Raw genomic sequence first — 23841 nt, forward strand, 5'->3', positions numbered from 1 at the left:
GAACATGAGATGTTGATAAAGAACACAGACACCATGATGGTGGTGATGATAGCTAGTGAACATGAGATGTTGATAAAGAACACAGACACCATGATGGTGGTGATGATAGCTAGTGAACATGAGATGTTGATGAAGAACACAGATACCATGATGGTGGTGATGATAGCTAGTGAACATGAGATGTTGATAAAGAACACAGACACCATGATGGTGGTGATGATAGCTAGTGAACATGAGATGTTGATAAAGAACACAGACACCATGATGGTGGTGATGATAGCTAGTGAACATGAGATGTTGATAAAGAACACAGATACCATGATGGTGGTGATGATAGCTAGTGAACATGAGATGTTGATAAAGAACACAGATACCGTGATGATAGCTAGTGAACATGAGATGTTGATAAAGAACACAGACACCATGATGGTGGTGATGATAGCTAGTGAACATGAGATGTTGATGAAGAACACAGATACCATGATGGTGGTGATGATAGCTAGTGAACATGAGATGTTGATAAAGAACACAGACACCATGATGGTGGTGATGATAGCTAGTGAACATGAGATGTTTTTTAAAGAACACAGACACCATGATGGTGGTGATGATAGCTAGTCAACATGAGATGTTGATGAAGAACACAGATACCATGATGGTGGTGATGATAGCTAGTGAACATGAGATGTTGATAAAGAACACAGACACCATGATGGTGGTGATGATAGCTAGTGAACATGAGATGTTGATAAAGAACACAGATACCATGATGGTGGTGATGATAACTAGTGAACATGAGATGTTGATAAAGGACACAGACACCATGATGGTGGTGATGATAGCTAGTGAACATGAGATGTTGATAAAGAACACAGACACCATGATGGTGGTGATGATAGCTATAGAACATGAGATGTTGATAAAGAACACAGACACCATGATGGTGGTGATGATAGCTAGTGAACATGAGATGTTGATGAAGAACACAGATACCATGATGGTGGTGATGATAGCTAGTCAACATGAGATGTTGATGAAGAACACAGATACCATGATGGTGGTGATGATAGCTAGTGAACATGAAGTGAGTGAATATGGCTTGATGTTGATCATGTGGGTCGCAGTAGTGCTCATGTTTCACAGGCTCTGTCCTGTCTCAGAGTTTAAAGAGTTGATCCCTACGTCTAACAGCCCCATACACATAACCACATTGCTAGGATATCAGATCCCCCTTTTCCGTCGTATCAAAGGCTATCTATCCCCCTTTTCCACTCCATTCATCTTCCACGCTGCCCCGTGCGAAGCCCCCCACTCCACACACACCACCCCTCCCCTCCCCCATCACGGGGCCGGGAGTGGATCCAGAGGAGTGTGTGTGATTGACGCTCCGTCATCACCCCTGAAAAGCTACACAACTTCCCTTCTGGATGACAGTGAGTATATAAGCCAAGGGCCTGTTCATAAAGATGATTCACATCCCAACCACTGAACATCCTGTGGTCAGGGTTACTGATCTGATACCCGACACACAGCCAGAACACCTCATATTAACTCTGATAACGGTTTCAAACGGACTGGAATCCACAGTATGGTGGCTGTTGTTGCATCAGCTCTGTCCCACGTTGTCACAAACGGCATCCTATTCCCTACATAGTCAACTACTTGGCCCTGGTCAAAGGTAGTGCACTATAAAGGGAATAGGGTGCCATTTGGGATACAGCCCCATTGATGTTCTTTTCCCTCCATATGAAGATGGGAGAATATGGTTGAATAATCAGGCGTTTGTCACAGATAATCAAGGAGGAGCCTCCATGAGAAGCAGAGTGAAACTCCAGCAGTGTTCTCAGCTCAGGCCCCACATCCACACGACAGGAAACGCACTCAGACCTTCTGCCAATAAATAACACACGCACACATAAAGACAGATACTCATGCACACATGTACACACACACAAATAGCCATGAAACCACAGAACCGTCAAACTCTGTCGGAAAACACCAGGCATGAGAGGGGGAAGAGACAGGGAGGAAAGGGGTGAAAGAGGGATGAGAGAGAGATGAAAGAGAGGGGGATAACATGGAGTGGCTGTGTGGAAAGATGAGGGAGAGGGGTCTCCATGTGGTTGTGATTAGGGGGTTGTTCTCCTGGGTAGAGGAGGGGCTGGAGCCTCACATTATCCCGCTAAGGGCTGCCTATCCTGGGTGTGAGGGTACAGGCTTTGGGTATAGAGGGTTGGGGTCAATTCCATGTCAATTCAGTCAGTTCAGGGGGTGAGTTTAAATTCCAATTGCAGTGTCCCTCAGAAAAAAATGAAATGGAATTGACCCCAACCCTGGTCGATTGATACAGCCAGTAGGAAGGGAGGTTAGTGGTGCCTCTGTGTGTGTGATATGCACATGTGCGCGGATGAGCTCACCCAGTGCTGACTGATAGCTGTGTCGTACCCCCGTACCCATAACCACAATCCTCCCCACAAATCTGGAGACATTCTTTGTCTCATGTCTGTTTGAAGCTTTTTTCCTCCTTCCGTCTCTCTCTTTCTTCCTTTCTTTCCTGCTTCTATTATTTTATTCTTGATCCCATTCTTATATGGTTCTTGAATTTCAAAGTCATCTCCCAAGAGCTTGATGTCTGCTGCTCCTCTGACAGTATGATGGACAGTACTGCCACTCCTCCCTCTCTTCCCCTCTCTCATCCCTCTTTCCCTGTTCCCATAATTCCTTCCTCCCATAATCCCACAGCCCTGGCAGCTCGGCTGCTGCTCCACACACACACACACACCCCGTGGTTGGCACACGTTCAGGGGAATCACCGGATCCCCTCTCATCACAAGTCATCATTGTTCTCCTTTGTTCAAAAGAGCTCAGAAAGAAAAAAACACTATTTATACACACAAGTCGCAAAACTCCCCCGTGGTCACCACTTGAGGAACAAAGCGGATTCCGAGGTGTATCGAATGCTGACTTGACGTGAACTAACTCATCCCAACTGACAGGAGTATCAACACTGTACAGCTTCAGTTACGCCATGCGGTTTCCTCAACACTTACTGTTGGCTCTACTTCAAGTAATTCCATAGCATCTTTATTACCATCAAATACCACTGGTATCTGTCCTGTTGGAGTGGATGTCACTGTGGTGCAACACCCCCATCTGGTGGTGAAGTGCTCTTTTTGTAGGGACTATTCACTCATTATTTCACCTTTATTTAACCAGGTAGGCCAGCTGAGAACAAGTTCTCATTTACAACTGCGACCTGGCCAAGATAAAGCAAAGCAGTGCGACACAAACACAGAGTCACAAATAAACAAACGTACTGTCAATAACACAATAGAAAGGTCTATATACAGTGAGTGAGTGCAAATGTAGAAGAGTAGGGAGGTAAGGCAATAAATAGGCCATAGAGGGGAAATAATTACAATTTAGCATGAATACTGGAGTGATAGATGTACAGATGAGGATGTGAGGATGTGCAAGTAGAGATACTGGGGTGCAAAAGAACAAATAACAATATGGGGATGAGGTAGTCGGTTGTGCTATTTACAGATTGGCTGTGTACAGGTACAGTGATCTGTAAGCTGCTCTGACAGCTGATGCTTAAAGTTAGAGAGGGAGATATAAGACTCCAGCTTCAGTGATTTTTGCAATTCGTTCCAGTCATTGGCAACAGAGAACTGGAAGGAAAGGCGGCCAAAGAAAGTGTTGGCTTTGGGGATGACCAGTGAAATATACCTGCTGGAGCGCGTGCTACGGGTGGGTGTTTCTATGGTGACCAGTGAGCTGAGATAAGGCGGGGCTTTACCTAGCAAAGACTTATAGATGACCTGGAGCCAGTGGGTTTGGCAACAAATATGTAGTGAGTGCCAGCCAATGAGAGCATACAGGTTGCAGTATTGGGTAGTATATGGGGCTTTGGTGACAAAATTAATGGCACTGTGATAGACTGCATCCAGTTTGCTGAGTAGAGTGTTGGAGGCTATTTTGTAAATGACATTGCCGAAGTCAAGGATCGGTAGGATAGTCAGTTTTACGAGGGTATGTTTGGCAGCATAAGTGAAGGAGGCTTTATTGCGAAATAGGCAGCCGATTTTAGATTTAATTTTTGATTGGAGATGCTTGATGTGAGTCTGGAAGGAGAGTTTACAGTCTAACCAGACACCTAGGTATGTGTAGTTGTCCACGTATTCTAAGTCAGAACCATCCAGAGTAGTGATGCTAGTGGGGCGGGAGGGTGCGGGCAGCAATCGGTTGAAGAGCATGCACTTAGTTTTACTAGCATTTAAGAGCAGTTGGAGGCCACGGAAGGAGAGTTGTATGGCGTTGAAGCTCGTTTGTAGGTTTGTTAGCACAGTGTCCAAAGAAGGGCCAGAAGCATACAGAATGGTGTCGTCTGCGTAGAGGTGGATCAGAGATTCACCAGCAGCAAGAGCGACATCATTGATGTATACAGAGAAGAGAGTTGATGATGATTTGACACACTGAACTCTGTCTGAGAAGTAGTTGGTGAACCAGGTGAGGCAGTCATTTGAGAAACCAAGGCTATTGAGTCTGCCGATAAGAATGCGGTGATTGACAGAGTTGAAAGCCTTGGCCAGGACGATGAATACGGCTGCACAGTACTGTCTTTTATCGATGGCAGTTATGATATCGTTTAGGACCTTGAGCGTGGCTGAGGTGCACCCATGACCAGCTCGGTAACCATATTGCATAGTGGAGAAGGTACGGTGCGATTCGAAATGGTCGCTGATCTGTTTGTTAACTTGGCTTTCGTGGATTTTAGAAACGCAGGGCAGGATGGATATAGGCCTATAACAGTTGGGGTCTAGAGTGTCTCCCTGTTTGAAGAGGGGGATGACCGCGGCAGCTTTCCAATATTTGGGGATCTCAGGCGATACGAAAGAGAGGTTGAATAGGCTAGTAATAGGGGTTGCAACAATTTGGGTGGATGGGATTGGCCAGGCAGTCCATCAACAGGAAAAATATGTTGTTACTGAACTGGATAATGGATTTTGGGTTTTGGGTCTTCATTACATTGGGTACCAGGTCTCTACATCACCTTCGATCTGCCTCGATCTGAGAGAGAAGCCCAAGAAGGTGGGGGTGTTTGTTGGTTATGAGGAGGGCAAGGTCTCATTTTGCAATGTGGAGAACAGGTCTTATCTTCAGTTTCACTGGATGTGACTTCACTGAAAAAACCCGGTGGTAATATTGATTGTGATAACTCTGCTCCATTGGATATCTCCCTTGTCAATCACTCAGACTGAGAACAGTATTGTGTACAAAAGTAACAAGTACAGAAATGTTGCCAAAAATTACTATTAAAATCAATGTATAGTTGTAAATATTCTCTGGTAGTTTCTTCACAAATAAAATTACATTGAATCAAATGATTAATTTCCAATGAATGATTGCAGCCAGTGACAATAATCCACCCCAATATATTGACTTTGTTATTGTGTTGAATTCATTTGTGTGGAGTTCCTCAAGGTAGTGTGTGTGTGTGTGTGTGTGTGTGTGTGTGTGTGTGTGTGTGTGTGTGTGTGTGTGTGTGTGTGTGTGAATCTACTGTCACTTATTTGTGTGTGTCCATTTCCACTTAACCCCTGACTGTCTCATGTCTGTCTGTGTGTCCAGAGGTCCTGAAGACCGGCAGTGGCGTCCACCCAGCCCTCCTTAAGCAGGAAGTGGAAGCCGTGAGGGACAAACAGCGCACCCCTGTCTACTGTGACCAACTGCTCCAGCACATCCACTCTCTACGCAAGGAGACGGTGTAGAGATGCATAGTACTGGAAAGATCTACTGATGTGACAATACTGGTCAAATGAAGATCCTATATCTGTATATAATCTAGATATCATATAGATTATATTTCTATGGCATACCAAGAAAAGTAAACCTGGAACTGCAACTCTCACAAATGGTCATGTCCGGCATGGACTCTCTCTCACACACACACACATACAGTATATACACACACACACACACAGCTATCACTAAGAGAGCGATGCAATGATATGGGCATCCCGAGATATGACTTGACACTTTGTATCTATGTATCTAACAGCTCTAAGGCAGGTATCTATTTGTTTTACTCTGTACAACAAGAATATTGTCCAACTGCTTAGGTTCTCTTACAGCTCAAACCTTTTTCAAATCTACCCCAGAACACATGGTTGTACTCTGTGATTTTGTTTGTTCGTTACTATGCTTTTTAATTGGTTTCTCAATGTTGATTGTTGATATTTCATTCTGTTGTGCCTTGATTTCTAGACTGAATTGACTGTTTATCTTTGATAAATATAATACATTTTCACTGTGGTTTGCTTTCTTTTGTAATGTGTGGTCACACTAGTGTTCCAAATGGCATACAGGGGAGGGGCATTCACGTTGTCATGCAGGGTTCTAAAAACCTTTTATTTGTGACATGTACTCAGTGGCCAGTTTATTAAGTACATCCATCTCGTACTGGGTCAGACACCCCTTTGCTTACAGAACAGCAGAAATTCTTTGGGGAATGGAATCATTGCTCAATTGGTATCAAGGGACCTAACATGTGCCAGGAAAACATTCCCCACACCACCGCCACCAGCCTGTACCATTGACAACAGGCAGGATGGACTCATGCTGCTTCCGCCAAATCCTGACTCCACCATCAGCATGATGCAACAGTAACCGGGGTTTGTCGGCCAGGCAGTGTTTCTCCACTCCTCAGTTGTCCAGTGTTGGTGATCATGTGCCCACTGGAGCCGTTTCTTCATGTTTTAGCTGACAGGAGGGGAACCCTGTGTGGATGTCTGCTGTAATAACCATCTGTGACAAGGACCAACGAGTTGTACGTTCTGAGATGCCGTTCTGCACACCACTGTTGTACTGCGCCATTATTTGCCTGTTGTGGCCCGCCTGTTAGCTTGCGCGATTCTTGACATTCTCCTTCGAACTCTCAAAAACAAGCTGTTTTTTCCTTAAGGACTGCCGCTGACTAGATGTATTTTAGTTTTTTCGCACCATTCTCCGGGAAAACCCTAGACTGTCATGCGTGAAAATCACAGGAGGCCCGACGTTTCTGAGATGCTGGAATTGGCGTGCCTGGCACCAACGATCAAACCACGCTCAAAGTCACTTGTTTTGCCCATTCTAAAGTTCAATCAAACAGTAACTGAATGCCTCAATGCCTGTCTGCCTGCTTTATATACAGTGGCAATTTTAGCATGTAAATCTTGGTAGGGCAAAACAAACAAAAAAGTGTGATGCATGTCAGCAAAGCCACTACACATACAACACTAACCAATACATGAATTGCACTATAACGGTGCCCACAAACTGTTAGGGCCTGCATAAAGCTGTCCCAACAGCAGAGTCCCAACACCTTAACACTGCTACACCTGGTTTTCAGCGGATCCTTGTCTGGCAGCGAAACAGTTCATTCAGTCTCATTTACTGCCTTTAATATTTTTTTTAAATACATAGCTGATATGGCTGACTTGCTTATAAAATAGGGTTTCTAATGACAATTGAGATGTACAAACTATGGCATAAGAGGACGACAAGCAGATAAGAGGCAATCCATAATTTCGATTTAAGACATTAATGAGAATGCGACGACGGACGTAGTCAATATAACTATTTGTTCAGCACTTTTGAAATGTACAAAGACAGAATTCAGAACACGGCCCGTTCTTACAGTATTCTCCCTGTACAACAAGTCAGAACCGTAGGATAAATAAAGGGGGCATATAAACAGACAATGAAAGCTCTATTCAATGATTACCTTTCTCTAAAACATGTTATAGGCTGCATGTGCATCACCAGGTTAGAACTGGAGGCGAAAACAGACCAAATTATTAGGGTGAGGCACATTGAATGCCGTTTGGTTATTTGCGTGTAAAAAAAAACACACATATAACACTATTTGACACGTTAAATTAGCTTTTAATTTGACACGTCAAATAACACACTTCTATTATAGAATGTTGTGTGTGCTGAATTTGCATGTGCGGCCACAAACGATGTGTTTACAAAAACACTGGTGAAAATAGACCAAATGATTAGGGTGAGGCACATGGGCTACTAACAGCTTACTACACAACATACACATATGTTACTGTAGCTAAGAAAGTAATACTATTTCCCTTGCATATTACATCATTAATGCAGCAACATACAAGACATTTTTGGACTCACCTTGTGAAGGTGGCGCAGCGGCCCTTTGTGGGCACATTTTGTCATCAAAGTCTGGCATTCTCTGGATTTATGGTGGGAACTCTGGAAAAAAACACACAGCCACTCCATTGAATAGCTGGCTAACTTTGCAGTGCTTGCAGTTAGCCACTGATTCCTTCCAAACGAGTCATTGTTGAATTTGGGATTTCCAATTTGTTGTGTAATCTTTATGGTCGATGAGCACCGATACGTTTTATCTATAATTTCCCTTCATATGATAAGGATTAAAAAGGATTTGCCAGTAGATTGTCGACTTGATTCATGGTGATGATGACTGCGGGCTAAGACTTGGAAAGTAAGATGTTGACATGATCAGTCCAATCAAAGCTACTGTACATAAGACATCATTTTAAATAATTTTATCTGTGTCCAATGACCTTGAGCCTTTGTTGAAGGGCACTTGTAATACAACTATATGGCAGGACCCAAAGGGCTGAAATGTTGGATGTCTACCCTTCCTAAGGATGTTATACTTCATGAGTGACAGAACACTGAGCCAATCACGGCGCAATGCTCCTATTTTCTGCTGGCTCACCTCACCACCACAGAAAGCACTGAGTGAGGCTGAAACCTGCAATTTGGAGCTGCCTTACTCAAGAAAACAAAAAAGAGACCATATGTGTATGCGGCTTTATTAACTGAATGATATATATTTTTTATTTTATTTTATTTTTTACATTGTTTGCAAACTGATATGTGACAAGTATTAACGCTAAAATAACATGCAAAACAGGCAAAAATATATTTATTTATAAATATATATGTATTTTTTAGGGGGGGGTGCTAAAAATGTGCACCTACCCTGAATAAACTGGTCGCCACTGTTTATATACCACGCCCGCATGACTCATCTGTAGGAGTGAACCATTTTTGTGAACAGGGTGGTGTACCTAATAACCTGGCCACTCAGTGTAATGTTCAGTATCTATAGATGAGTGCATAACCACAGTCAGAAACTCTCCACTATGGCTCTAGCCATAGAAATATCATATATTTCTGTCATTCTATTCTATTGTATTTCTATGGCTCAGACTGCAGCTACCTCTAGTACAGTGTGAGCGTGGTACCTCTCTCTCGTCTCTTCTCCATAGCAACGACCTCTAGATCGGTGTGTACTATGAACTAGAAACCGACTGATGCTCTCTCCTTTCAAATCTCGGATTCTGCAACATCCCATCGCAATATAATATGGTGGGTTTTTATTTTGTGAAGCTGGAGCAGTGAGTCGACTGTGTCTGGAATTATGCGTAATTGAACTCTTAGTTTTTTTTGCTGTGTCTGGTAGTTACCTAAACGCATGCATCTCGGTCTCGACTTGGAATCTCACACCAGCAAGGAACTATCATTCGGTGATCAAGTAGATCGAACAAATAAATGAGGATTGAGAACAGTGACAGTGTATTGATTTTATCATTGGAGACAGTTTAATCAACGCTTCTAAACGATGTTACAAATTGGAGACGAAGTGTATTTCTCAGCGGTATTTCTGCTGGTTCTATTTGGGACCAGGAGCGCGATTGGAGCATCGGCCGTCACCGCATCCATTTACGTCTTTATCGTGATGTTTCGGTTCCCACAAGTGCCAGCTGACCAGGCAAGTCAGGTGCTGCGGCCCACTGGCCTTGCGAGCGCCGGCGTCCCCGTGGTTGCGCACCGAGCAGGGGGACACGATGCTCCGGAGAACACCATTGCAGCGATCCGAGAGGTGAATCAAGGACAAAGTATCAGTTATCTACACTGTCTGACCTACTTAATGCTGTAGCTGCAAATAAAATGATGAGTCGGCTTACTAGGCTATAATGATTTGATTTCGGGACAGCAGGTGAAGTGAGCAGAGGCCGATGAAAGGCATATGACGTCCCTTGTCTGAACTGAGACATTGTTTCATATTATCAGGGGGTTTAATTAATGTTGCCCAAAATCCATTCAGAGGGAGAACCTGTTAACTTCTTTTGCCATGGTTCGTTATAGTTTAGAGTGTCTGGAACATTATTTTTGTATCTACTCTTTAATTTGAAACATATTTTGGCTAATATCTAGGCCTACTAGATCAGCACAATCCCAGTTGGTTTAATAGCCTGCTGCTCCGTCTCCCCTACTCTGTCTATCTATCCATTTCAGATCTATATCTCTCTGTCTTTCTCCACACACCTCTCCATCCCTTCCTCCTCCCCCTGCTTCATCCTCCTCTCCTCTAGGCCAGCAGGAATGGAGCCACAGGGGTGGAGCTGGACTTGGGCTTCACTGCAGATGGAGTGGCAGTGCTAATGCACGATGAGACGGTGGACCGCACCACCAACGGGACGGGAGCGGTGGGCACACTGCGTCTGGCAGAGCTCAGGACGCTGGACGCCACGGGCAAACACAGGCTCAGGTGGGCTTGGCAGGGGAGGGGAGGTTAGGGCCTGTTCCAAAAGCATTGAACTCCTGGGTCATATTCATTAGGCAGGAAATGGACTGAAACAGGGAGGGATCAATAACAAATGCTTGTTTTTGTTTTCTGTTGCAAAACATTTTCAGTTGTATAGCCTAATGAACATGACCCTGACCTGAATGTTATGCCTTCAGTGTTAGCAGATCTAAAAAGAACACAAGTTAGTGCTTCTGCCAGGAAACACTGATAGGGTCGGTACCTGGTGCAAACGCTTAGTAAACATGGTCCCATGTGTGATCGGTGAGTTCAGTTGGACTTCAAGCAGGACAGAGTCAGGATGACTGAAAATACACTAGTGGGGAGTGTGAACTGTGAATGGTACGAGGCCAGATATAGATCTATTGATATAGAATGGTACGAGGCCAGATATAGACCTATTAGTGGTGTCTCAAATATAGCAGCAGTACAAACGTTTGTGTGTCCCCGCTGGCCTTTGTGTGTCTCCAGGGAGAAGTTCAAGGGGGAGAGGGTGCCCACGCTTCAGGAGGCAGTGGAGGAATGCATCAACCACCAGCTGACCATCTTCTTTGATGTCAAAGATCAACCTGATAAGGTATCGTCCCTGTCTTGGAACAGTCCCTACTTCCTAGATACAACTGGAGATCTGAGGGGATTGGATAAAGGTTTAAGCAATATGGTGATGTCTCCATCTTGTCTTCTAATAGTTTACCATATTGCTTACACTTCCAATCCTCAGTTCTTTCCAGGTGTCTAGTGGGTAGGCTATAGGGGTTGTTTCTGGACAGGGCCTCTCTAGGCAGGTAGAAGCCTTGTTATAAACCTTTAGGACTTAGGGTTTCACTACAGTATACACCAGGTTTTCCCAACCCTGGTCCTCCAGTACCCCCAACAGTGTACATGTTTTTTGTAACCCTGGACAAGCACATCTGATTCAACTTGTCAACTAATCATCAAGCCCTCAATGAGTTGAATGAGGTGTGTTTGTCCAGGGCGACAAGGGAAAGGTGTACTGTTGGGGGTACTGAGGGACCAGGGTTGAGAAACACCCATATACACACTCCAGCAGCACTTTGAATGACAACCACATCACTGTAAGGTCAAATGGTAGTAAACTGAGTGTATATGGAGATTAAGGCCGGTTAAAACCCAGCTGTTTAAGGTAGTAACATAGGAATCCCTACTACAGAGATTGGTTATAAAGAATCTCACAGCTGCCCCAGACAGTAGGTCTGAGAGGAATTCAACCCCCCTTACAATGTGACTCACTATACTTCCACCTTCCCCATATTGACAGTTTTGTAAGCGTTAGATTTGCCAAAGTCCCCTACATACCTCATTGCATATGGAGGACCAAAGCAGTCAAAAAGACAATTAAATAGTCTTGGAGCAGTTTCCCGGATACAGATTAAGCCTAATCCTGGAATAAAAATGATTTTTAATAGAGATTCTCCATTGACCTTTTTTGTCCATGACTAAGCTTCATCTGTGTCCAAGAAACCTCCCTTTAGTGTTTCATAGTATTAAATCAAATCAGATTTTATTTGTCACATGCACCGAATACAACAGGTGTTGTTCACCTTACAGTGAAATGCTTACTTACAAGCCCTTAACCAACAATGCAGTTTTAAGAAAATACCTACAGAAAAAGTAAGAGATAAGAATAACAAATAATTAAAGAGCATCAGTACATAACAATATGGGGGCTATATACAGGGGGTACCGGTACAGAGTCAATGTGAGGGGGCACCGGTGTCGAGGTAATGGAGGTAATATGTACATGTACGTAGAGTTATTAAAGTGACTACCCATAGATAATAACAGAGAGTCCCAATGCAGCCATTTTCATATCAATATCAAATCATTTCTGGGTAACAAATAAGTACCTTACTGTAATAGATTTCCATTCAAATTGACAAAAAATTATTTCTCAGCCAAAAAAATATGCTAGGACTGTCTTGATGTGGTCTGAGTTCGGAGGGGGAAACGGAAAACTAGCTGTTATTCGCAGAGAGGTTAGGAACTCTCTTTGCTATTGGTCTATTAACCAATTTACTGCATGATGTCGTCACCATGGAAAGGCGAAACTCCCGCCCTTTCAAACCTGCTGATTAGAAGGTCTTGTGTAGATTGTATTTTCAACCAGCAACTATCAGGAAGAAACACTGATCACATGTTCACACTTTTACAGTGTTAGTTCCATCAGATGTTGAACAATATGATAAAACACAGGAAAAAACTGAATTTTCACTCCATTGGGCCTTAAATAAGATGCTACTTGCTGACCATAAGATCATCATATATCACAGCCATACTCAACAGGCGGACGGGGTCCAGATCTGAACCCACAATGGGGTCAACACACTGGCTTTCAGTTGAGAGTTGTAATATTAGAACACACAAGGTGCAATTTAGAAACGTGGTGCATGGCTAGTTTTCCTCTTGTTGTGTCATTCACTGACAGATCTGAGAGAGCTATTTAGGACCTTTCAGAAATGTCCAGTTGATCAACAAGCCCACGTTAGCCTAACTTACCTACCTAGCTATCTTGATCTTGTAGTTATCATGGCCAGATTGTGCCCAGGAGCCTTTACTTCCAGGGGCCCCCATTTAGATTTTTGTTGACTCACTCAGGTGACATCGAAAAATGTGTAGAAGTGTAGAATATGTGCTTTAAAACTGCAATGTTTTCTTTCCGCTAACAAGAGGGGTGTGAAACGTTGAGGTGGCGAGGTGGGGGTTGGGTCCAATAAAGACAATATCAATCCGGACCTTTGCCACAGAGGACATTTGTGTGACCGGATCTTCTCAAATAGTAGTCGAAAAGTCCTGGTATATCATGTTGTCACATACAAAGGATAAGCGCAGTGAAATGTGTTATTTTACAGGGTCAGCCATAGTAGTATGGCGTTCCTGGAACAAATTAGGGCTAAGTGCCTTGCTCAATGGTACATTGGCAGATTTGTCACCTTGTCGACTCGGGAATTCAAACCAGTGACCTTTTGGTTACTATGCCACCTGCCGCCCACATGTATTTGTGTTACACTGCATGGAGTTTGACAGTAAGTACTGTATATGTTCCCTCCTCTCCACCAGGCAGCTGCAGCCCTAGGGGAGATGTATCACAAACACCCTGTCCTCTACAACTCCAGCATCGTCTGCTCCTTTCAACCTAAAGTTATCTACAAGGTCAACTTTGTAACATCTCTGGTCATTTGACATTTATGTTTGTTCGAAAACAACCTTTCAACTCAGTAACACAGAACTTAGCCCAAATATATGCACAAAACTTCAAATGAAACTGTAAAATGAATTGAGACATCTATGTGCACATTTAGTCATCATCTGTTCCATTATAGTAGTGTTTTTCCTATAGTGTGCAGTTTAGCACCAGTCTGGTCCCAGGTCTGTTTGTACTGTTTTGCCAACTCCTATGGTCATTGTCATGTTTGGCCTGTAAACAACCATTGTCCAACAGGTGTGGGTCCAGGCTAGGCTTGTTACACACTGTATGGATGTGTTATAACAAGACTGTTATCTGTCCTCATAACCATAACACCACCTCTGACTTCCTCATCGGTCAACTCCTCCAGATGCGTCAGGCGGACCCTGGGGTGGTCACGGCCCTGACCCACCGGCCCTGGAGCCTCAGTCGCTATGGCGATGGAACACCTCGTTCCCTGTCAGCGTGGACAAACTACTGGCTGGGAGTTCTGGATGTGCTGCTGGACTGGGCCCACCATCACCTGTTGTGGAACCTGTGTGGCGTCTCAGCCATCCTCATGCAGAAGGACTTCATCTCCCTGTGAGTAATAAATACTAACAGCAGTGGCTCGGCCGACTGAGTTTGTTACATGGGTTGTGTTCATTGGGGAGAAAATTGAATAAAACACTGACACTAGGGACACTACTTGGACTTTTTCAATAGGAAACTCTCATTGTTGTTTTCAATTGCAAAACGTTTCACTACATACAGTGTAGCCCGAATGAACATGACCATGGATTGAATCACACATCATTGCATGTTAATATCAGAGGAAGTTCAAAATTGAGACAGTTGTATCCTATTGTCAGATAACATATACTGTCTGTATTCATATAATATATTGATGTTTGTTGAAGTATTAAATAAAACATGATACCCTGACCACTGACCCAACAGGTCTCCACTCCCCTCATCTATCCCTCTCTACAGAGACTATGTCCAGTACTGGGCAGAGCGAGGGGTGGAGGTGGTGGGCTGGACCATCAACACGGCCGTGGATAAACAGTACTACCAAGATGTCCTGAAGATCAGCTATACCACTGACAGCCTGAGGGAAGACTGTGAGCCTCACTACTGACTGACACACAACACACACACAGTTCTAGACTACTACCTAACAACGTGTAGTTGTACAAGGACTCAGACCTCACTATCATAGGGAATATGAATATGGAGTATGAATGTACAGGACAGTACACATCCAATATAGCTGCATAGCAGATCATTTTCTTGTTCAGGTTGCCCATTTTAACCAGAATAGTTTTTACTGCAAACACTCATACAAGATCATACAATGTCAACCCTCATTTGACAACTATACTACACCAACAATACCACCATAATCTCAGAAATACTCTCCTGGACCAATCATCACACCACTAAATGCAGACAATTTGCTAATTTGCCATGTTGAAAAGTTCATCTTAATAGAAATATGTGCATTAAGAGATGATGCTACATTCATCAATATTGTATTAACGATATGACACTAATATAACAATGGTACAAAATTCAACTCTCTTTGTTGACATGTATCTTTGATTTCTCAATGAAAACATGATGTACAATGTATCCTTTATGAAACCATGTTATTTATTGTGACTACTGCAGGCCCACTGTAAATATTGGACAAATAAATATCCCCTACATGCAGATTGGTGCTGAATAGTGAGTATTCTAGTGGATATGTGATTGTATTGTATGGTCACTGTGTATACATGATGGGGGACACCTTATTCTTGTTTTGTTCATATCTGAAAGCAACGTTGATGACAGCGGCAATGCTGTACCCCTGTCTTCAGACCTGTCCTCTGCCATACAGTCAGTTGGTCACTGTCGCTTTAAAACACGGAGGGAGGCGTGTTGCGATGTCAAAATGTATGCGCTGCGTTGGTTGAGTGTCTTTGCAGCTCAATGACAGCTCATGTTTCATCAGATCTGACATTGTACCGACTCGGACAGCCCCAAGGACCAAAGTTACCGACTTCTTCACACACTTGGATGCAAGGCGATCAGCTCGTGCCACAGGGCCTCAGGAGAACGTAGCAATCTATAATGGTTTGTTTTGAGATACGTTTTCAACTAGAATGATTAAATACCGAAAAAGAGGAGCTTGATTCATGGTTATGTTGGTGCGCGGTAGATTATCCCAAAAGTTTCCACCAGTCGTTCGAAGCGCAGAAGATTCTAGTAGTTGAAATGCAGAGATAATCTTGAAACGGAATTTGCCCAATGTAACAGGAAAAACACGGACCTGTTTTTTTTAATCGTGGAAGCGTCGATAAATTACACGAGAGGAAGTATTGTAAAGATTTTATAAATTATAAACTGTGCCTATACCCAATTTGCCTCTGACATAACCGGCCTGGGAAGTCTATAGGACACTCCAAAGTGCCATACTGAAGTTGACTAGGATTTTGCGAGCACATGATGTACACAATTACAAGAGGTCCCAGCAAACTTGTTACACAGCGACGAACAGGTGAGTGTGGTGGATTCTAGGAGACCGATTCGGACACTTTTGTAACAAAATGTCAGTGACCTCTCGCTCACACTGTCATCAAAGTGATGATACGTTGTAATTATGAGGTTAGATACATGCCTTGTTACATGTTAACATTTACAGTGTGGCACGGGTGTATATGTGCGCATGTGTGCCATGTTGATGCCAATCCACTAAATGGCCTTCATTCAGAGGCAGTAACATACATTGTGTTTTCAGTGGTTAACTTAACATGTTTATATCGCTTTCCTTTTCAATGCAATGATGATATCTATTCCCTTTTTTAATATGAGGTCAAACGCAGCAGATTGACAAAATAAATGACTTCAAGCACAAACAAACGCCTTGGTCTATACCAGAGTAAGTACTATTATTGCATTGTACATAGGTTTAACAGTGTTATTAGCATATAATGGCAGTGTCACTGTTATTATTGTACTGTAATGATGTTTGGCATAGCTTCACCTGCAGCCCGTGAAGCATTAAAGTTTCAGAAATGCACATCTTGCAACGTTGTTGTAGCGCGAGCGCCTGTATTGGCACGTAATAGTCGCAAGCTAGCTATAAAAACGAATATCCATGGGGCACATTCTATCACAAGGCACACTGTTGTGGGTCTTTTCCAAACCACAGCCACCTGCTTTTATGTCATTGAACAGGGGCGTGAAACGACCTTGTGTGTGGGAAGCAAGGTCACCGACGAGCGTTTGTTGTCACTGTCTAGTCCCAACACGTGCATGCTAGCTGAGTAACATGCTACTGAGCAACATGCTACTGAGCAACATGCTACTGAGCAACATGCTACTGAGCAACATGCTAGCTGCTCTCTGCTGTCTACTCACACATGTTTACTAAGTTTCAAGATAACCCGTTTCAAATAAACATCAACAATAAGGCATTTATCATATCTTTAGCAATATTTCACTAATTTGGTCCTGATCGAGTAGAGTAGAGATAAGCACAATCTGCGACATATCCATCATTGCATCCTCCATACTGTTAAATAAAGGTAAATTAAATCAAATAAAAATACTGCATTCTTATCGTGTGGGCTTTCGTTATCACCATAGAAACCGTACTGTGTTCGAAGGTATGGTAACGATGTGGTTCAGGTGGATGACTACCTATCTAGCTCGTCTTGCTCTGAGTGAAGCATACATTTTCATTCATTTGTCATGAATGAATGATTGAGAGAGCAGAGTAAGAGTAATTTATGACGCCTTAACTACAGTAGCAAACATGCCTAAGAAACTCTATTTGGAGAACATTTCATCATGTCATATTTACTACAGGTCTATAAGTATATTGTGTGTAGACTTAAAATAAATCAAGTTTTTCATGTTTAAGCCCATCTTTTTTTGTCTTGCAGCTCTCCTGCACCCAAGATAGTGTTTAACCGCCTGAATGGGAAGAAGTACCACAACACCCCAACAGCTCTTCTACAGGTGGACCCCCAGCCCAAGGAGGGCTTCACCTCTGCACACCAGGAGAATGTCAAGTTTATCTATGAAGGTAAAGGAGTGAGAGGCCATATAAATACAATTTATAGAATGGACCAAGCCTCTCAAACCTTGGCAATTTGACTTTGACAGTACACCCATGAGCACACTTAATATGGTTGTGACTGAGGACTTCTATGGACAATGGGCCTCTGGAATCTGATCTTGCCCCTACAACCCACTTTACAAAGAATGTGTGTCTCTCTTTCAACATGGTCAGCCATGTTCTCAGTCAACATGAATGTGTGTTTCTCTTTCAACATGGTCAGCCATGTTCTCAGTCAACATGAATGTGTGCCTCTCTTTCAACATGGTCAGCCATGTTCTCAGTCAACATGAATGTGTGTCTCTCTTTCAACATGGTCAGCCATGTTCTCAGTCAACATGAATGTGTGCCTCTCTTTCAACATGGTCAGCCATGTTCTCAGTCAACATGAATGTGGGCCTCTCTTTCAACATGGTCAGCCATGTTCTCAGTCAACATGAATGTGTGTCTCTCTTTCAACATGGTCAGCCATGTTCTCAGTCAACATGAATGTGTGCCTCTCTTTCAACATGGTCAGCCATGTTCTCAGTCAACATGAATGTGGGCCTCTCTTTCAACATGGTCAGCCATGATCTCAGTCAACATGAATGTGTGCCTCTCTTTCAACATGGTCAGCCATGTTCTCAGTCAACATGAATGTGTGTCTCTCTTTCAACATGGTCAGCCATGTTCTCAGTCAACATGAATGTGTGTCTCTCTTTCAACATGGTCAGCCATGTTCTCAGTCAACATGAATGTTCTCAGTCAACATGAATGTGTGTCTCTTTCAACATGGTCAGCCATGTTCTCAGTCAACATGAATGTGGGCCTCTCTTTCAACATGGTCAGCCATGTTCTCAGTCAACATGAATGTGTGTCTCTCTTTCAACATGGTCAGCCATGATCTCAGTCAACATGAATGTCAACATGGTCAGCCATGTTCTCAGTCAACATGAATGTGTGCCTCTCTTTCAACATGGTCAGCCATGTTCTCAGTCAACATGAATGTGTGTCTCTCTTTCAACATGAATGTCAACATGGTCAGCCATGTTCTCAGTCAACATGAATGTGTGCCTCTCTTTCAACATGGTCAGCCATGTTCTCAGTCAACATGAATGTGTGTCTCTCTTTCAACATGGTCAGCCATGTTCTCAGTCAACATGAATGTGTGCCTCTCTTTCAACATGGTCAGCCATGTTCTCAGTCAACATGAATGTGTGTCTCTTTCAACATGGTCAGCCATTTCAACATGGTCAACATGCAGCCATGTTCTCAGTCAACATGAATGTGTGTCTCTCTTTCAACATGGTCAGCCATGTTCTCAGTCAACATGAATGTGTGTCTCTCTTTCAACATGGTCAGCCATGTTCTCAGTCAACATGAATGTGTGCCTCTCTTTCAACATGGTCAGCCATGTTCTCAGTCAACATGAATGTGTGCCGTGGTAAACATAATATTACCATACTATTATTATTCACCTCATCCACAGTCTGAGTCGTGTCCAAATCATCTCCTTTCTGTCTCGTGTCCCTTTAGAGGTGACAGTAGGACCTCTCCTCTACCACTCCCTCCCAGTGTTCTCCCACCCAACTACAGGCAGGGTGAGGGTCAGGGTTGGACAAGGAGTTAGTCTCCCCTCCCAGGCTCAGCATCACAGCTGCACTGATACTGATACCAGTGATAGCAGGCACAGCTGGCTGGAATTCCACTACCCTCACACCCAAATTGAAGCCCTCTGCCAGCCGTCTGTCCGTCCGTCCGTCTGTCTGTCTGTGTGTAAATTATCTACTCTGCCCCCAATGAAGGTAGTACACAATGGCTTCTAGAAATATGTGTTGATAATCACTGCGTGAATCTGCAGTGTAATTGAATGAAGACACAGGTATTTGTCTGTGCCTAAGTGCAGCTCTACACAGTAAGCTCCATGACTGTATTTCAACATTAACCCTCACCTACCCAGCCAAACAGCATGTGTAACCTGTTAAGTCATTCCTCCTTGCCCATGTGACACACTAGGTCCTTCCTACTGAACGTTTGCAATGGCAGCACATTAACTACATAACCTTGGTCAGAGTGGACAAGGACAAAAAGTAGGCCCTGCTCTTACTGGGCTTTCTACAGAGAGGTTCTAGAAAGGAGGATTGCAACAAGTTTTATAGGATCTTTAACCAGTAAATACACATTTTAGGCCACTACAGTTACACCCAGTTACTTGTAACATTATAAAACAACATGTTGGTTCAACACTTGTAAGTCATGTGAAGGTCCATATGGTGAAAGGTGCCTTTCGTAGATGTGAAAGGATTGGATCATTAACATGGTAGCTCCATCTTGCCTTCACTATCAGCATGTTTAATTCAAATGATAGTAATTCAGACTTGCCTTCATCATTCATTCATTTATGCAGTCATTCATTCCCCAATAGGGGTTCATTTTCATTACCACATTTTGACTTATGATTTTTTACATTAGTACTTGAAACATTTAGACTAGTGAGATAATATTGGTCATTAGTGCCAGTGGACTGAACGCTCATAAATCCACATGACAGAGTGCGTTATTTAAAATGTAGTTTCAAACGCGGCATGCTTTGTAAAATTCACCCTACTGGACCTTACACTGTGGGTGTGATGTGGCAGGACTACTTTTGTTCAAAGGTTATTTCCTTTTTACACCTTTTAAGCTGCAAAATGTTTTAACTCTAAGGGTGAGTTTCCCCCCATTTTATGTTTACCAATTTCAACTATATGACTGTCTGCTTATTGTTTTCTTCTTCTTTGTTTCTCCTGGTAGTATTTGGATATTGTTTTCTTCTTTGTTTCTCCTGGTAGTATTTGGATATTGTTTTCTTCTTCTTTGTTTCTCCTGGATTTGATTTGTTTTCTTCTTCTTTGTTTCTCCTGGTAGTATTTTGATATTGTTTTCTTCTTTGTTTCTCCTGGTAGTATTTTGATATTGTTTTCTTCTTCTTTGTTTCTCCTGGTATTATTTTGATATTGTTTTCTTCTTTGTTTCTCCTGGTAGTATTTTGATATTGTTTTCTTCTTCTTTGTTTCTCCTGGTAGTATTTTGATATTGTTTTCTTCTTCTTTGTTTCTCCTGGTAGTATTTTGATATTGTTTTCTTCTTCTTTGTTTCTCCTGGTAGTATTTTGATATTGTTTTCTTCTTCTTTGTTTCTCCTGGTAGTATTTTGATATTGTTTTCTTCTTTGTTTCTTTATTTGATATTGTTTTCTCCTCCTGGTAGTATTTGGATATTGTTTTCTTATTCTTTGTTTCTCCTGGTAGTATTTTGATATTGTTTTCTTCTTCTTTGTTTTTCCTGGTAGTATTTTGATATTGTTTTCTTCTTCTTTGTTTCTCCTGGTAGTATTTTGATATTGTTTTCTTCTTCTTTGTTTCTCCTGGTAGTATTCGCAATGTTAAACTAAAGCATGTCTAAGAACAATCTATAGATTTCTAAGAAAACCCAAGGAACCTACATTCATTTCTACTGAAGGCTGCATGTATCCAGGTTGTGTCTGTGTGTTGCTGTTGCAGCCTGGCAGGAGGTAGTGCAGCAGGCGGAGGAGGGAGGAGCCAGTGATGAGACAGGAAGTGCCAGTGCTCAGGGACCAGTGCAGTATTCAGACACCAACCCCAACCCAGCCTTGAAGAGTGAGTCCTGACCTGAGTCTACCTTCCTCCTTCAGTCTCATCCCTTAAACACTCATTCACTGTAATCTGTTCTCCATTCTCTCCCCCTCATTACATTTCCTTGACACTAAACCACTTCCTCTGTCCGCACCCCCCATGCTTTTCACACCCAATGGAAAGATGCACCTTCTTTTGGTCACCTGGACAGAAGGTCACATCTGCATGTGTGTTAGGGCTGTCACAGCACTGCCACCACATAAACCAGTGTGATGTAGGGTTGTGTCAGTCATCATGTCTTCATTCTTAGCAATGTGAAGAGGCGTTTTGGGAAAGTCCTATTTGGGAACATTCAGGAAGTCATATTTGGGAACATTCAGAAGTTATATTGGGGGACATTGGGAAGTGATATTGGGAAAGTCATATTGGAAAAGTCATATTGGGAAACATTGGGAAAGTTCTTAAAGGCCCAGTGCAGTTGAAATTGTGAAAATGATGAGAAAAGACTGCTTGTTTTGGCCTGCCTGATGACATCACCAGGTGGTAAAATGAGTTAATAGACCAATAAGAAAGAGAGTTCCACACCTCTGCCAATAACAGCTCGTTTTCAGTTTTCCATTCTCTACTCAGACATCTCCCAGACAGTCCTAGCAAAATTCTTGCTTGTGAAATTGCTCTTTGCTAAGAAGCTATTTTTGCTTCTCTTCGACCATTCTAATTGGAAACAGTCACAGTAAAGTACTTAATTATTACCCAGAAATGATTTAATATTGAGATAAAAACAGCTGCATTGGACCTTTTAAAGTAATTTCACCACTGAATTCCTACTTTAGTTTAAAATATAGTCACCATCTATGTTTGAGCAGTTCCAATAATGTGCTTCTCACCTTTGTTCACATCATCACCCTACAAACCGCTGAGGTCCACTTGTTAATGTGCCACACCATAACCCAATGTTTGAGGCCTCCTCTACTCTCTTCTTTTCCCCGTCCCCAGACTTTGTCCCCATCGATCTGGATGAGTGGTGGGCCCAGCGCTTCCTGGCCAACATTGACAACCTGTCCTGATGGGCTTCTCCATCTGGGGCCCCATCGGCCAGGGAAGAGGGCCTTATGGAGGGGCTTGGAGGTCGGGGTGAGAGGGGGGTTCAACCAGGTTGGAGCCTAGTGCACCTGGTAACAGGTGTGGGTCTTCTCTAGAGGTGTGGAAATATGGGATGGCGATGGGCATTACTCGAGAGCAGCGCTGGGACGCTGGCGATGACATAGCAACCCCATCACCTGAACTCTTACCTTTTTAACAGAAACAGTACAACCAACACTAACCAACCAACACTGTCCACTTGGGCAGCTACCCGGAAGATACAAGTCTTGAATTTTTGGTTATTCTCCATCTCTCAAGCCCAACACTGTGGGCTAAGATGTCAAAATGTCTGTACTACTTTAAAAACGCAGTAAAGATGTGTTTTCAAGACGTGCCGTGGTGAGATTTATTCTTCACTAATTTGGAGTTTGGATGTGGCTTGCAATGCCATAGCTCTACACAGGGTGTCACAGTGGTTCACTGCTTGGCTACATTATTTTATCTTTATTTAACTAGGCAAGTCAGTTAAGAACAAAGTCTTATTTACAATGACACTGGCCAAACCCGGAGGACGCTGGGCAAACCCAAACCTGGAGGACGCTGGGAAAATTGTGCGCTGCCCTATGGGACTCCCAATCACAACCGGTTGTGATACAGCCTGGAATTGAACAAGGGTCTGTAGTGACACCTCTTGCACTGAGACGCAGCGCCTTGGACCGCTGTGCCACTTGGGAGCCCGTGGAGAGAACTGATCCCTGTTTATACCTGCTGCTAACATGCATCCTGATCTTGGCCATATTCTGATTTAGGCCACATTTCTAGACAGGTACAGACAATTTAAAAAGAAGGGATCGTGATCAGATCTTCCTGACCTCCTCCTCCGGAAGTAGTCCTGCTGTGTTCATAGTACCGCCTCCAGAGATAGTCGGGAACTGATTGATTGGTTGGATGAAAGCTTAGTGGGAAGAGCTTAGTGACAGGTCAGTCAGTGGAGTTTACAGGTGAGAGTTAAATACAATAAAGGCTGGCAGGGAGGTTGGAGGTGGATGGAGGGTCAGGGAGAGAGATTAGAGGTGGATGGAGGGTCAGGGAGAGAGATTAGAGGTGGATGGAGGGTCAGGGAGGTTGGAGGTGGATGGAGGGTCAGGGAGAGAGATTAGAGGTGGATGGAGGGTCAGGGAGAGAGATTAGAGGTGGATGGAGGGTCAGGGAGAGAGATT

At 43.2% G+C, this 23841-nt stretch overlaps 2 protein-coding genes across 2 annotated transcripts; both read left to right on the plus strand.

The window, feature by feature from the left end:
* Window positions 1–9313: 9313 nt before the first annotated feature.
* Window positions 9314–15530, plus strand: LOC135530308 (glycerophosphodiester phosphodiesterase 1-like). The gene is made up of 6 exons (XM_064958668.1): window positions 9314–9925; window positions 10419–10594; window positions 11102–11207; window positions 13709–13801; window positions 14206–14417; window positions 14808–15530. Exons 1-6 carry the CDS (start codon window positions 9665–9667, stop codon window positions 14953–14955), a joined length of 996 nt encoding a protein of 331 aa, XP_064814740.1. The 5' UTR covers window positions 9314–9664; the 3' UTR covers window positions 14956–15530.
* Window positions 15531–15779: 249 nt separating this feature from the next.
* Window positions 15780–23013, plus strand: LOC135530309 (MAPK regulated corepressor interacting protein 2-like). The gene is made up of 5 exons (XM_064958669.1): window positions 15780–16359; window positions 16674–16740; window positions 17750–17892; window positions 21446–21562; window positions 22535–23013. Exons 1-5 carry the CDS (start codon window positions 16305–16307, stop codon window positions 22603–22605), a joined length of 453 nt encoding a protein of 150 aa, XP_064814741.1. The 5' UTR covers window positions 15780–16304; the 3' UTR covers window positions 22606–23013.
* The last annotated feature ends 828 nt before the right edge of the window (window positions 23014–23841 follow it).

This window comes from Oncorhynchus masou, unplaced genomic scaffold, assembly GCF_036934945.1.
Source record: "Oncorhynchus masou masou isolate Uvic2021 unplaced genomic scaffold, UVic_Omas_1.1 unplaced_scaffold_1321, whole genome shotgun sequence".
NCBI classification, from domain to species: Eukaryota; Metazoa; Chordata; class Actinopteri; order Salmoniformes; family Salmonidae; genus Oncorhynchus; species Oncorhynchus masou.